General features: G+C 44.0%; 1 protein-coding gene across 1 annotated transcript in view; it reads right to left on the bottom strand.

Moving 5' to 3' along the window:
- The window catches only part of NSG2 (neuronal vesicle trafficking associated 2), a 62,964-nt gene that overhangs the window by 42,655 nt on the left and 5,741 nt on the right, over positions 1 to 14,568 (bottom strand). The window contains exon 3 of the mRNA XM_007465549.1: positions 1,042 to 1,125. Coding sequence (XP_007465611.1) covers positions 1,042 to 1,125 — 84 coding nt within the window. The remainder of the gene's footprint in view (positions 1 to 1,041; positions 1,126 to 14,568) is intronic.

The following is a 14,568-nucleotide window of genomic DNA, read 5'->3' as shown; positions in this document are numbered from 1 at the left end:
CGGGCCTCTCACTGTTGTGGCCTCTCCCGTTGCGGAGCACAGGCTCCGGACGCGCAGGCTCAGCGGCCATGGCTCACGGGCCCAGCCGCTCCGCGGCATGTGGGATCCTACCGGACCGGGGCACGAACCTGTGTCCCCTGCATCGCGGCAGGCGGACTCCCAACCATTGCGCCACCAGGGAAGCCCGTCCTCCTAAGTATCTCTGAGGCCTCTCTCCACTCACCTTCCTTCGCTAAGCCACTATTGTCTTTTTACTTCCAGCAACCCAGCAGTCTCCCCAACCTCCCTCTACTACTCATGTAAAAGCCAGCATGCTTTTTCCAAAAACCCAGTTTAATCATATCCTTCCTCTTCTTGAAGTCCTTTGGGGTTTCTTTCATGCTTCTAGCCTAAAATAATAATTCCTCCATACAGCCTACGATGCCTGGGACTGTCTGCCCTCTGCCCACTTTTCATCTCTGTCTGGTCCCCACACCCCTCCTAGAGCTGAGCTTCACTGCCCTTATTCCTATTCAATGTTGGGTTCAACTTCCCTCCAGCCTCAGGGCCTTTGCACAAGCTGTGCTCTCCTTAGCCATCTAAGTGACTTCCCCAGGGTACTTCCCTGAGCTTCCTCCATACATCATCACAGAGCAGCCTTCATGGCTCCTTCACGCAATTCATCACAGTGATATGTATTCATCAGTTCTCCTAGTGACCCGGCCAGCAATAAATAGAAAATCAACCATTCGGTTTTTATCACTAAGAAGTTAACTTTTCTCTCCCTTTGTCTTTTTTTGTATTTGTTGCAATCAACCAATGTCTAAAATTTGAGTTTCTTTATACATTTCTATCACATTTCCTGAAGATTGTGATGGAAAGGCAGAGAGACAGGGACAGAAGGAAAAAGAAGAAATGAGACACATTTATCAATTATCAAATTGTCTGAACATTTCAGAGTAGGAGAGAGGATAACTTGTCCTCAAGAGGCAGAGCTTTAGTTATTTGATTAGACTCAGTGACCCACACCCAGTCTTTCTGTTACCCCATCAAGACACTGACCGTGAATTCAGCGATTTTCGGCACCCGGAACTTCCCTTTGTTCTTCTGTTCGGGCTGATATTCCGTTCTTGTCTTCACAATCACCTGAAATGTTCAACCAGTGTTAGCATGCACAGAGACTTGAAAGACTTTTCTGTGCCTTTTTTTTTTTTGGAACTAGAGTTTACTGTATATTGCATAAAGATGAGAAAATAAAGAGCCTCCCACTCAAACACAAGAAAATAGAAAATTCAAATTACCCATAATACTTTCCAATTCCAACAGACAGCCATAGGTGACAATTTTGGTCTCACCTTTCCAGTTTTTATATGCATATATATGCACATATTCTGCATAGGTATTTGCTATTTATGCAAATATATACTTTTATGAAACAGATTCATACTTCATTTTATATACAACACTCTACTAACATTTTCTCCATGTAGAAAATATATATGATTTCATTTTGCCTTTTGATGTAGCTTAATATTTCATTGTATGCATATACCACAATTAATCGAACGACTCTTGATGGTTGAACACGTAGGCTGTTTCCACAGTTCAGCGTATATAAACAAGTTATGATGAACATCTTGAAGCAAAACTTTTGCACATATACTTAATTCCAATTTCATTTAGGGACTTCTACAAAGAAAAACATAAAGGTCTATTGAATCTATTGTATCATCTTATTTTTCTGAAGTCTGAATATTTTGCAGAGGTGGTTAATATCTTTTCAAGATAAGCTGTCATCCTGCCAAGACATTTATGGAACTCCATCCCACTGTGTAGGCAAAGTGGAAGAAAAAAGAAACTTGACAGATAATCAATAACTATTGCCAAGTGTCACAGTGTCATGGGTAACACAGAAGCTGTCTGAGTCTTGGGGCCTCAGCTGTAAAATATGGACAATAATCATAATCATAATCATAATCATAACCCCTAGTTAACAAGGCTTTTTTGAGGGTTGAATGCGATGATAGTGGGTAATACTTTTGGAATAATTTATTATGTGCCACAGGAGATCAAGCCCTCCATATAATTTATCTACATACCACTGCTATTTCCATTCTCCTGAAAGGAAAACTGAAGCACAGAGCTGTCAAGTCACTGGTCCAAGGTCACACAGCTCAAAGGAAGCAATCTTCTAACTATGATCATTCTTCTCATTAGCGCTTAAATTAACCAAATTTTCACTGAAAACTTTCACCAAGTTTTCCTAGAGACAGTAGTCAAGTGTATGTACTCCTGCAAGAATTCTCCTATGAGGAATTTTCTTTAATGTCTGTGAGGCATACCTTGGACAAAATATGGCTCAAAAAGGAAAGGATGGGGAGGAACTGCTATTATTGAACATCTACGGTGTGGCACTTAAATATGTTAGTTAAGGAGGATCTGGGTCCTAGCCCATCTAGAACATCACTCCTTCCCTGACATTTAGAACTCATTTGCAAATGTAAATTCTGTTGTTTTGCTCCACCCCCTTTGGATTCTGCTCCTCCAAATATTAAAAAGTGAGCCCTGGCTTCCTTAAAGAAATGGTACAGCTAAGCAAGGATGAGGGTTTTGCGGGGGAGTGGGGTGGGGAATGTTCTTTTTATTTTTTTCTATCTCCTGTTCCAAAGAATAGGAAAGCAGAAGCTTCTTTGCCACAAGTAATAAAAATATCCCTCATGCTTTGCAAATTTACTATACAGCAGACACTGAGCGCTTGACATGCACTATCTCACTTAATTCTGTGCTGTCAATATTGTAGGGAGATGAAACATTGTGCTTTGGGATTGAATCCTGGCTCAAGCACTATGCCTTCTGTGTCTTAGTTTTCTCGTCTATTAAACGGGAAAATAACCATCACTACCTGGTTGGGTTATTAGGAGGCTTAAATGAGTTAATATAAGGTAAGCACTCAGACCGTTCATTCAATAACAATGTTTTTTGGAACACTGCCTCTGAGTGCTGCCAAATGTTCTTCCAATAGACGTCTGAGGCAGATATGGAATCGGGCCTCACTTGCACCTGTCAGCCTGCAGCTGCTCCCTATCCAGCCCTTCGAGAGCAAGGCAAGCATTTCTCAAGAACAATACTGTTCAAGCATGGTCTGAAAAACAAGGTTTCAAGGGTGAATAGAAGTTTCCTGGGTGAACAAGACAAGATACTTTATGCAAAGTGAACCACATGGTCAAATAAACAAAAGTGTAAAATAGCATGTAATCTACACATTTGGCCGTTTTGGTGTCATGTGAACTTCAATGTGTTAATGAGAGTTAAGAGCTAATATAAATGTAAGAGTAAATGCCAAGGCACGGTTCACAGGCTAAGTGTTTCTGTTAGAAACTCACAACGTTCTGGGAAGGGCCAAATGAAATAATGTATGTGCAGGTGCTTTGTGAACTTAAAAGATATTCTACAAATTGTAATGATTAAAAATATTTGGGGGCCTCCCTGGTGGCGCAGTGGTTGAGAGTCCGCCTGCCGATGCAGGGGATACGGGTTTGTGCCCCGGTCCGGGAGGATCCCACATGCCGCGGAGCGGCTGGGCCCGTGAGCCATGGCCGCTGAGCTTGCGCGTCCGGCAACGGGAAAGGCCACGACAGTGAGAGGCCCACATATCGCAAAAAAAAAAAAAAAAATATTTGGAATATCACTAGATCAACTGACAGGCTATGAAGTATATTGAAAATTTAAATGTCTGATCAGTTCTCTGAATCCACATTTTTAGAAATATTCACAAACTGGGAATTATAGTTTTTTCTCCCAATTCCCCATGTTGTGTGTGTGTATATATCTAATGTCTGTATGTATATATATAAATATATTATAATACATCTCAATGTCTATTTCTAAGATAGTTAATTTCCTGGTCAGCGTGCCATGTGACCTATAAGCCTTAGGGCAATAACTGCCTTTGCCTTTTATGATAGACAGCATTCTAAAATGGTCCCCAAGCTTCCCACCCCTGTGTACATGCACTGTATAATCTCCTCCCTCAAGAGTGAGGACAGGACCTGTGAATATGATGGCATAGTCACTCCCATGAGTATGCTATGCAAACTCCAACACGGCAGACTGGAAAGAGATTCTCTTGCTGGCCTTGAAGAAGTAAGTCAACATGTTGTGAGAGGGTCATGCAGCTAGTACCTGAGGGTGGACTCTAGAAGTTGAAAATGACCCCGATCAACAGCCAGGTCACTCAAGAAAATGGAGACTTCAGTCCTACAGCCACAAGTAACTGAATTCTGCCAACAACCTGGACCCCAAGAACCAGATGAGAATGCAGCCTAGCTGACAGCTTGATTTCAGACCCATGAGACCCCCGAGCACAGAACCCATCTAAACTGTGCCTGAACTTCTGACCTATACAAACTGTGAGATAATAAACTTGTGTTGTTTTGAGCCACTAAAGCTTTGATAATTTGTTACATAGCAACAGAAAACTAATATGCCTTCCCACATTGCAAAGTCCATCTCGACCATCTCTTAGCTTGAGTCCTTCATTTCTAGATCCTTAGCCATCAGACTGGTCTCAAGCATAACACATCAAGTGTTAAGAAGCATTTAGCTTCCTAGTTCTTAGCTTCTTCTTAAGCTTCTTAGTCTTTCCCTCTGCCCCTTTATTTTTATAAACATCTTTCCCAAAACTTCTCAGAAAGCCCTAAACCATTTATATCATTCCATGTAAATTTTAAAGACCTCATGCAGTGGCCAACATGTTGAGATAGGAGACAAAACTAGACAAATATTACTGTTGGAATGAGACAATGAATAACCATTACAGCCAATATCATTATAATTGTCATAATAAATATCTTGTGGTTGCTTCTCTAACATCCATTTCCTTCTTCAATCCAAAGCCTCCCCCCACCCCGATATTGCTTTCAGGAACTCACCCCTGTCCCATGTGGCAGCCATGTGGTTTGGTGGAACTGATGACTTCCTTGATGGCAGGGATGGACCCCAATTAGGTTAAACCAATCAGAGCATATTATTCTATTGATCACAATATTTGATTGGCTCAGAGATGGGCATGTTACCTAACTTGAATCAAAGAGATATGAGGCAATACTGACTGGGAACTTGGGGGAAGACACGTCCTTGCTCTTTATGAGTGTTCCCTAAAGAACATGTTCTTCCTCTGGATGGTGTGGTGAGGACTTAGTTCTGAAACTGCTGAAGCAATTGTTGCTACTATGGGGAGGAGCAAGGATGAGGTCAAAGGCAGCACACAAAAGAGGCCAGAGCCAAGAGGAACCCGGAGAAGTGGAGATGAGCCCTGATGACAACCTGCCCTCTGGATCACACCTTGCCTGAAACCAGACACATGCTGTACCCTGCAGTCATGGGGGCGGGGAGGGGGGAAAATATATACTCTTTGAACCTTAATCCAATTTAGGTTGTGTTTTCTAGTACTTGAGGTGAAGAGCTTTCTATCTGATAGAAATGTGTTGCAAGAAAAAACGAATTGAAAAGCTATTCGAATTTAGTAAGATGGTCAAGTACTAAATAAGCATAACAAAACCAATAGATTTTCTCGGCACCAGCAAAAAAATCACCTCAAAATATGATGAATCCACCAAAAGATACACACAACAATGTTCATAGCCACTTCTTTTTCATAATAACACAGAACTGAGAATAACCCAAATGTCTATTAACAGGAGAATGGATAAATTGTGGTGTATTCATAAGATGGAATGCTACACAGCAATGCTACATAGACATGGGTGACTCTCACAGACATTATTATATTGAACTAAAGAAATCTGATACAAAAAAGTATTTTTTTATGTCCTGTGTGATTTCATTTATATCAAGTTCAATATATATAAAATAATTTATATATTATCTGAATAAATATATATATATTTAATATGCCATTTACCATTTGCAGGAGTGATGCTGAGTTTAGGCAGAGTTGGGGTCATAGCCCTCCTTCAAATCCATATACTACTTTGCCCTGAACTCCTATGAGATGTTGCTTATTCCCTGAGTGAGTTTCTAATGAAAACACTTCTTTTGGCTTCAGAACACTTCTCAAACCACTGAGTTCAAACTAGGCCAACAGACAGGTTGACTGACCCTGTGTCAGTCCTCAGTCATCTGTTCCTCTCTTTAGCTATACCATATTTTCTCGCAAAGCAACCCACGTAATATTTTACCTTTGCCCCTAAGGAAGTGTTAGCTCATTAGAATCCCTTCTCCGTGTCAAAAGCAGGTCTTTGCCTACTTGCCTGGAACAAATGGGCAGTCCGCTGGCCTCATCTTCTTTGACCTCTCAGTAATATTCTTTGACCACTCACTCCTCCTTAGAAGTCCTCCTCCCGGGTCCACGGTCTTCTCCCTGCTCACTGACCAGCCCTCCTCAGGTTCCTCCCGCCCTGCTTGACTTCTCAATGTTAGAATGTCTCAGGGCTAGGTCATGGGCATGCTTCCTTCCTACAAGTCCCTTCTGAATGTTCTTACTCCCATCATTTCCAAGTCCATCTTTATTCTCATAACTGTCAAATTTACATCTCCAATTCGGACCCCACCCAGCACTCAGATTACCCTACTGGACATTTGCCCTTGGATAGACACACATAAATTTACCATGTCCACAGCAAAGCACTTGGGTTCCCTGACCCACCTTCCCCAACCATCTTGCCCTCAACATTCTCTTCCCCGTGTAATCGCCAGCTAAGAAAATAGCAGCATGATATGTCATTGTTTATGTCAAGTCATATAGAGGAATCTCTCATGATTCATCCCTTCCCTTCAGTCTCTAAATCCATTCCAATCACCAGTTCCTGCTTCCTCAAAAATTTCTCTCAAATAAACCCATTTGTCCAGTTACACTGCCAACACCCTAATCCAGAGCATCATCCTCTCTCCGCGAACTTTTGCTCTGACAGCTTCCTTGTTTCCGTCCTTGCCTCCCCAAACCCAAACAAAAAGAGATTTCTAGACCAAGAGAGCATCATAAACCAGCAAACATTCAGAAGGCATCCAGGAGGCTGGACCTGGGAAAACCACAAGAGGTAGTTTTGAGTGGCCAGGGAACAGAGCAGGTGAAGTGAGCGATAAACAGAGGCTCTGAATGCCACGCCTAGCATCTTAAAGATGAACTTGAGAACAGTGAGGAACTGAGGAAGGATTATAAACCAGAGAATGGCTTTCCAGGTGTGCATTACAGGTAGAGGAGAAGCCTCTGGCACAGTGAAGATACACTGGAGAGGCGTAGAGAGCAGGACAAACCAGCCCTACAGTTACTGGAATCAACCAGCTATTGGGCATGTCATGGAGCATGGTGTGCTGCTCCCATGGACTGGAGCCAGAAACAATTCCCTTCTATAAAAGGAGATATAGTAACAGTCAATTTTTTTTAGTACTATGAAGGGGAAAGCATAAGAAATGTTAGCCAGTCGTTATTAATTGTACCTTGGAGGAATCAGCTTGCATACGCAAAGAAAGAGAGAGAAGAGAAAGTAAATTTGCAAAGAAAGGCTCTATTTTCTGCAGTTGAAAAAAAATGGAGCAAAACAGAGCCCCAAGCTCCTTGATTAATAACAGAAATGGGAGGAAAAAGTGGAGAGAGGGGAGGAAAAAATTCTTTCTACTCTTGTTATTATTAAAAGTGGGGTTTTATAGACACTTGGGAGAATGAAACTCCAGGTTTTCAAATATCATTGTGGATATGGGCAAAGAAATAAATTTGTTTTCTTTTCATATCAATACATCAGTCCCCATTGTTCGGTCAGCGGCTGATATGAAGAACATAATTTAACATAATTGGCATTGTGAAAATGTGATAAATTATTCAGCCCAAAAGGACCCCTCATCTGGATATATTCCCCCTTTGCTGGCAAGGCCAGATAATACATGGTGGTTCAGATGGTGCAAAGTACAGATCATAAAAATTTAAAATACTACTTCCCAGGATTATCAATAATGAAGAGGTTCCTACATGGAGAGGCCCCAGGATTGGCAGGAACAATAAATAAAAGCACAGAAGTGCTGACAAGGAGCATGATTGTATTTTTATGAGCTGGACTTACACAGGCCAAAAATAGACCTAAGCTGTATCCTTCAGCTCATTCCTGCAGCAAAGAGAGAAGTTCGGAGCAGTACAATGAAAGGCTAGCCCCTGAGCACTTCTTGTGTGCCAGACACTGACCTCCAGGTCCTACTGATGTGTCCTCAGTTAGTTCACACAACCCCCTTCTCCGATCCTCACATCTCTCCTTTAAGATCATTATTATTCCCATTTTTCAGATGAGGAAATTTAGCCTCAGAGACTTCAGTCACTTACCTGTGATCAAATGACTGGTAAGTGGTTGAGCTGGTATCCAAACTCAAGAACTTGTTGCTTTTTTCTATCATTTTTTTAAGGTACCCACTATGTGACTGGCACTGTACCAAAAGCTTTATATCCTATATCTCAGTAAATCCTTTCAATCACTCTGAGGTAGGACTGATTATCCCCATTTGATAGGAACCTGAGTCTCAGGGAGCAGAAATGACTTCACAACCTCACATAACCACTAAGAGGCAGAGTCAAGGCTTGAACCTGAGCTTCTGGCTCAGATCAAGTGCCACTAGTAAGGTCATCATTCAAAACTCGTAACACTCAAACTCTGATCCTATGGCACCTGATGCTCGATAAATGCTATTAGCTGAATGAACAAATGAATGAATCCTTCATCTAAAGAGACAAGGTGGAGTCACCCCAATGGGGCCTGAGTACATAGTTGGGAACCTTCTCCCATTTACTGCCTCACTCCTCAACCCACACTCCATCTTTTTGGGTTCGAGTCTTTCCCTGGACCCTTGAAGTTTGGTAGTGGGCCCAGAACACAAGGTAAAATGTCAGTGCTCAGAGTACATTAGTGGCAGTGTTGTCCAATCCCACCCATTCACCGACGGGGACATGGAAGCCCAGAAAGGGGGAGGGATTTGCTGCAGGTCACACAACAAGGCAGTGTCAGAAGTAGGACTCTAGTATGGACCTGCTGACTCCCAGTCCAGGGCTCTTTCTGTGGAATTGAGTCTCTTTTACTTGCCGGGCCTTTGATTTCTCAGGGCAGAATGGAAGGCTGGCCAGTATGGCCTCAAATGGATGGGCTAGCCCAATAAGTCTATGACTCTCCAACTCTCAGGCAAGGCATAGAATTGGGCAAGGTGAGCGACTCTTCATTGGCTCCTACAGGGACAGCCAGCTCCTGCTCTGAGCAGAGGTTAGCTGCCCGGGGCCGGAGTCACTACAGCAAGGCCGGCCCCCAGCTCTGCCACCCAGGTCTGTCCCCTATAGGGCAAGGCCCAGCCCACCTCTCTGCTCAAGCCTTCTTACAGCCTGGGGCCAGCCCCGTGCACTTCAGGAAAAACACTTCTGATTCTGGGACTGAACTGATGACGATGATAACAGCAACAACCATAATAGCAACCTTGCATTAAGCAGTTACTCTCTGCCGGTCACTGTGATAAACATTCGATATGCATTTTCTCATTTTACCCTTTAAACAATTCTTAGAGGAAGATATTCCAGTCCTCGTTTTAACAACAAGAAAACAGAGAGACAGAGTGGTTAGTAAACTGGCCCAGGGTCACACAGCGAGTAGGTGGTAGAATTAGGATTCAAATTCAAACTGCATTGCTATAATGCATGTGCATCTATACAGGCCTCCCTCTACATGCAGGGGCACTAGCTCATTCCACAGTGGTCTCTCTGTGTGTGAACGTGAGCAAGTAAGTAAGTCACTTCAGCTCTCTGAGACTGTTTCAGCAACTGTGAGATGGAGATGATTTTTTAAAAATAGAAAATTTGATATATGCTCATGGTAAAAAATTATATGAAAATTGTAGAATAAAAGTTTTCAAAGGGACCTCAACCACTCCATCCATACTCTAATCATCTAATGGTTTCTTGTGTGTCTTTTCAAGACTATTTTATTAATTATAAGAATGAAACATACACATGTGTTTCCACAAATGGGATCACTCTATACCACACTCTGTAAAGTTGTTTTAACAGAGCGATGTGTCTGTTGCTTTTTCCACATTAGTGCAAACACAAGCAAATCTGTCTCATCCTCATAACAATCGCTTACTATTTCACATCCATGCACCAGAGTTTATCCAACCACTCCAATCTCATGGAACATTCCAATTGTTCTCTCTCTCTCTCTCTCTCTCTCTATATATATATATATATATATATATATATATATGCCTTTGCATACTTGAAAAATATACCTATAGAATAAATTCCTGCCAGTAGCAAGCATACCAATTAAATAGGATATACAGTTTAAATTTATAAACAATATCCAAATACCATCTAAAAACCATTGCATCCCATTATATAACCAACCGGAGTGCGATGAGAAGATCTGCTTTCTTCCAGTGTTAGCAACACTTGGCACTATTACATTTTATTTTGCCAATCAGATAGGTAAAAATTTATGTTTCATTAAAATTATATTTTCAAATTATAAATAATTTTTAATCTGCTTATAGGTCATTTTTTGTCTATTTGCTGGAATCACCTAGTCAGAGCCTTTGCCCAGTTTAGGGTGATTTATAATCTTGTGAGTCTCTGAAGAGCAGAACGAGGGGGCTCAATGAGCCTGGAATCGGCAGAGATGTGCATTCTCTGCTCCCCAGGGAAAGGCTGACAGTTCTCTGATCCTGTGTATCAGGGAGAAAAAGAAACCCTCTAGTGAAGCCATGAGAATGACCAAGAAGGCATGGAGGACTCAGTGACAGAAGCAGCATCTCCTTTGCCCAACATCCTTCCAGATCCGTCCCGTTGGACACCTGCACCCCAGCTGTTGAAACCCCGTCCTTCTCAGCATGTCTCACGTTTAGAGTCATCCTCCAAAAATGTCACCTTCGGAGACATATTCCAAATATCCAGTGAAAGAAAGGAAACTCTATCAATGAGCACCATCTTTGTGCCATTAGACAATTTTCACTTTTTTTTTTCCTCACAGTAACCCGGTTAGGTAGCTATTATGTTCATTTTACAGAAGAAAAAAAAAAAAAAAAAAGCCCAGAGATGCCAAGCAACTTGCCTAAAGCCACACAGTACATAATTAGTTTAGCTGAGAGTTGAATCCAAGTCTCTAAGACAACCAAGCACGTGCGCTCTACCACACAAAGTGAAGGGTGCTAAACATCAATAATTGATCTTTTAATGTCTGCGTTCCTTTCCTCCCATAAGCAGGTGAGCCAACGTCTTCTAGGATGTGTAAAGACTTAGTAGAAATGAAAGGTACATTTTCCTAGAGCCTGGCAGCTGGCTTGATGAATACACAGTTCATCTGGGGCTTTGCCAAGGTGGGGTTGTGCCAGTCTGTGGCTTGTTTTCCGCAGACCAGCCATCCCTTAGCTGGCATTTCCCAGCACTCTTGGGTGCAGATCTTGGCTGCACTGTTTTCTTTTGGTGTGTCCTAGAACAGCATTCCCCTTCCCTGAGCCTGTTTTTCATGGTTACAACCTCACAGAGGAGTTGTGGGGACATCTGGGTTATCGTGGTCACTTAGGTAAACCAAAGGCATGTCCTGGAATTTGGTATCTGCAGACTGATGTTCCAGCTTCTCAAGAGCTTGCTCCCATGGCCTAGAGAGAGCCACCAGACTGCTTAGATTCAAGTGGAAAAATTAAGCCCAGCCTTACCCTAAGCAAGGGGCAGGGGGCCTCATTCAGCCAGCATTTCCTGCTGCCCACCATATACCAGGACTAAGGGTACAAAGATGAGACAGAGCCAGGACCCTCAGGCCTAGTAGGAAAAGCTCCTCAGTGCTGACCCAGCACCAAGTCTCCATCAATCCATCCACCTCCCCATTTCTGCTGCCACCATCCTAGTACCCACCACCACCATCCCCTTCATGAGCACAGCACTAACCTTCTAGCTGATCTCCTGCCCCCCACTCTTTTCTTCCACCATACATGGCCAAGGCTGGGGGGTTGGTGGTACTGCAGGAAACCCAGTAGCCTCTGTTTTGGGGACATTTCTCTGGTGCTGCCTCATTTGGAAGATGGATTGGAGAAAAGAGGAAGAAGAGACCAGGAGACCAAGCATGAGTCCCTTGGCCCTAGGGTGGCCCACTGCAGCCAGAGGAATCTTCCTAAAATAGAAATCTGATCCGGTTACTCTCCTCTTTAAGCCTCTTCAGAAAAATGCATGGGGCCCCTCATGAACTGGTGCCCACCCCACGTCATCTCCCAAGTCTCTCCCCCTCCCTCAGCTGACCCAGCCAACCCAACCTCCAGACTGTTCCTCCCATTCCCTCAGTGTCTGTCCACATGCTAGTCCCTCTGCCCCCTACTCCCCTTACCAACCCATCCTCCATCTCTCAGCCAGAGCTCCTTCCTCAGAAGGACCTCCCCTGACCATCCTGCCATCATAAATTCATCCCCTTAAATCTTTTTTTTTTTTTTTTACACGGGCCTCTCACTGTTGTGGCCTCTCCCGTTGTGGAGCACAGGCTCCGGACACGCAGGCTCAGTGGCCATGGCTCTCGGGCCCAGCCGCTCTGCAGCACGTGGGATCTTCCTGGACCGGGGCACGAACCTGCGTCCCCTGCATCGGCAGGCGGACTCCCAACCACTGCACCACCAGGGAAGCCCAATCCCCTTAAGTCTTATCGTCTCTTAACAATACAGCACCTTATTCTTTCCTTAATAGCCCTTCTTGAAGTTTGCATCTCTGTATTTCTATTTGTGTGCTGGCTTGTTTGAAGTCCCTCTGCTCGCAATGGCCATGCCTGACTTTTCATGGCTGTATATGCATAGCCTAGCATAGGGCCTGGCACATAGAAGGTGCCCAATAGACATGCTGGATGAGAGAGTGAGTACCTTCCAGTGTAGTAAGTATAACCTTAGCTATAATTATGGGTGGTCAGGGAAGGTATCCAGGAGAGCTGGGCTTAGAAAAATGAGCACTGGCTTATCAGACAGGCAAAGAGGCAAGAAGAGCATTCTGGGCAGAAAGAATGGCGTGGGCAAAGAAGGGTGAGCAAGAAATACCCTGGAGAGTGGAGAAAATTCCAGGGCGGGGTTTCTCAACCTCAGCACTGTTGACATTTGGGGCAGGGCAATTCTTTTTTTTGGGGGGGTAGGGGTTGGAATTTTGTGCATTGTAGGATATTCAGCAGTATTCCTGGCCCAAAACATACTTCCTCCTCTTGTCACAACCAAAAATGTCTCCATGTCTCTCTGGGGGGAAAAGTCATCCCCGGTTGAAAACCACGGCTCTAGGTAGTTCAGACATGCTGGTGTTCAAGGTACGAAGTGAGGAGTGATAGGAATGGAAGCCAGTGGGGCAGATAATGGAGGACCTGGAGTGCCAAGGTCAGGATTTGAGGACTGTAACCTGTGCGGGTGACTGGAAAGGCTTTCCCTGGGAGAAGGACTGGTCACAACTGCAGAGGCACTACTGCAGGTGCGCTGTGGAGGATTGATTAGCGTGATAGAAGAGGTGGGGAAACAACCACGAGGCCAGCCAATCTCATCTCCTAAGGCATGCACAGTCCCGCTAGCACTGGGTAGGGAAGGAGTCCTGGAGGCCGTGACATTCTCTCTGCAGGATCACCCCAGTCCCCACCTGCATGTCCAGGAGAGCTCAAGAAGAAGCCATGGCCATAGATGAGGGAATGCGGAGTTTGAGGAAGCACTGCCTGGGGATGGGAGGCTTCTCATTATCGAAGGTAGCACGGTGCAGAGGGGAAAGCTGTGGTGTCAGGTGCACCGGGGTTCTAACCCCAGCTCTTCCACACTCTGTGAAGCTTGGACAAGTCACTCCATTGATCTGAGCCTCAGTTTCCCCAGCAGTGAAATGGGTGCACTAACACTCACCTCACAGGGCTGCTGGGAAGATTAACTGAAACGACAGCTATGAATGCCCTGCATGGCCCATTCCTGGCCCAGAGCAAAGGTTTCAGACATGCTCGTCCTCACTGCTTAGCCTCCAAAAGCTTTTCCCCAGAAACTCTCATTCCATACTAAAAGAGTATTTAGTGAACAAGATAATCGTCAGTATTACACACCAAGCACACTCTGTATTTTACATTTTCAAGAGGGAAACCCATGATGTAACATTAGGGTTAAATATACTTCTTTCTGATAACCTTTTTAGCTTCAAACCCTCACCATCTGGCTAGACATAGTGAGAGAGCTGACAACTGTGTCAGAACTCACCTTGCCTTCTCTACAGCCCTTTGAGGTTGAGTCCCCCCTCTACCCACAAGGAGGCTGAGGCTGAGGCAGTTAGAGAACCTCACTCAAGTCCTCAGCCAAGGTAGGTTCATAAAAGGTAGAGCAGTGAACCCCCCAAGAGAGGGGCTTCCGAGTCTGTGCTGGTAAACACAACACTGCTCTCAGCATTTGGCTTCTTGAGTGGAATTTACTGTTAACACATCTGTTCTAATGTCGGGGGAAAAAACCTGGTTTACTCTTGTAAATATTATAAAATCTAAATCCTAGCACAGAAAACTCACAGGAGTTGAGCTGAGATTGGTGACAGAGCTCTTGCTAGGGTCCAAGTTTGGGGACTCCCAGACCAGCTGGCTC

The sequence above is a fragment of the Lipotes vexillifer genome, unplaced genomic scaffold (assembly GCF_000442215.2).
Source record: "Lipotes vexillifer unplaced genomic scaffold, Lipotes_vexillifer_v1.1 scaffold621, whole genome shotgun sequence".
In the NCBI taxonomy this organism is placed as follows: Eukaryota; Metazoa; Chordata; class Mammalia; order Artiodactyla; family Lipotidae; genus Lipotes; species Lipotes vexillifer.
Note: the sequence above shows the minus strand (reverse complement) of the source record. Positions and strands in the feature narration are given on the sequence as shown.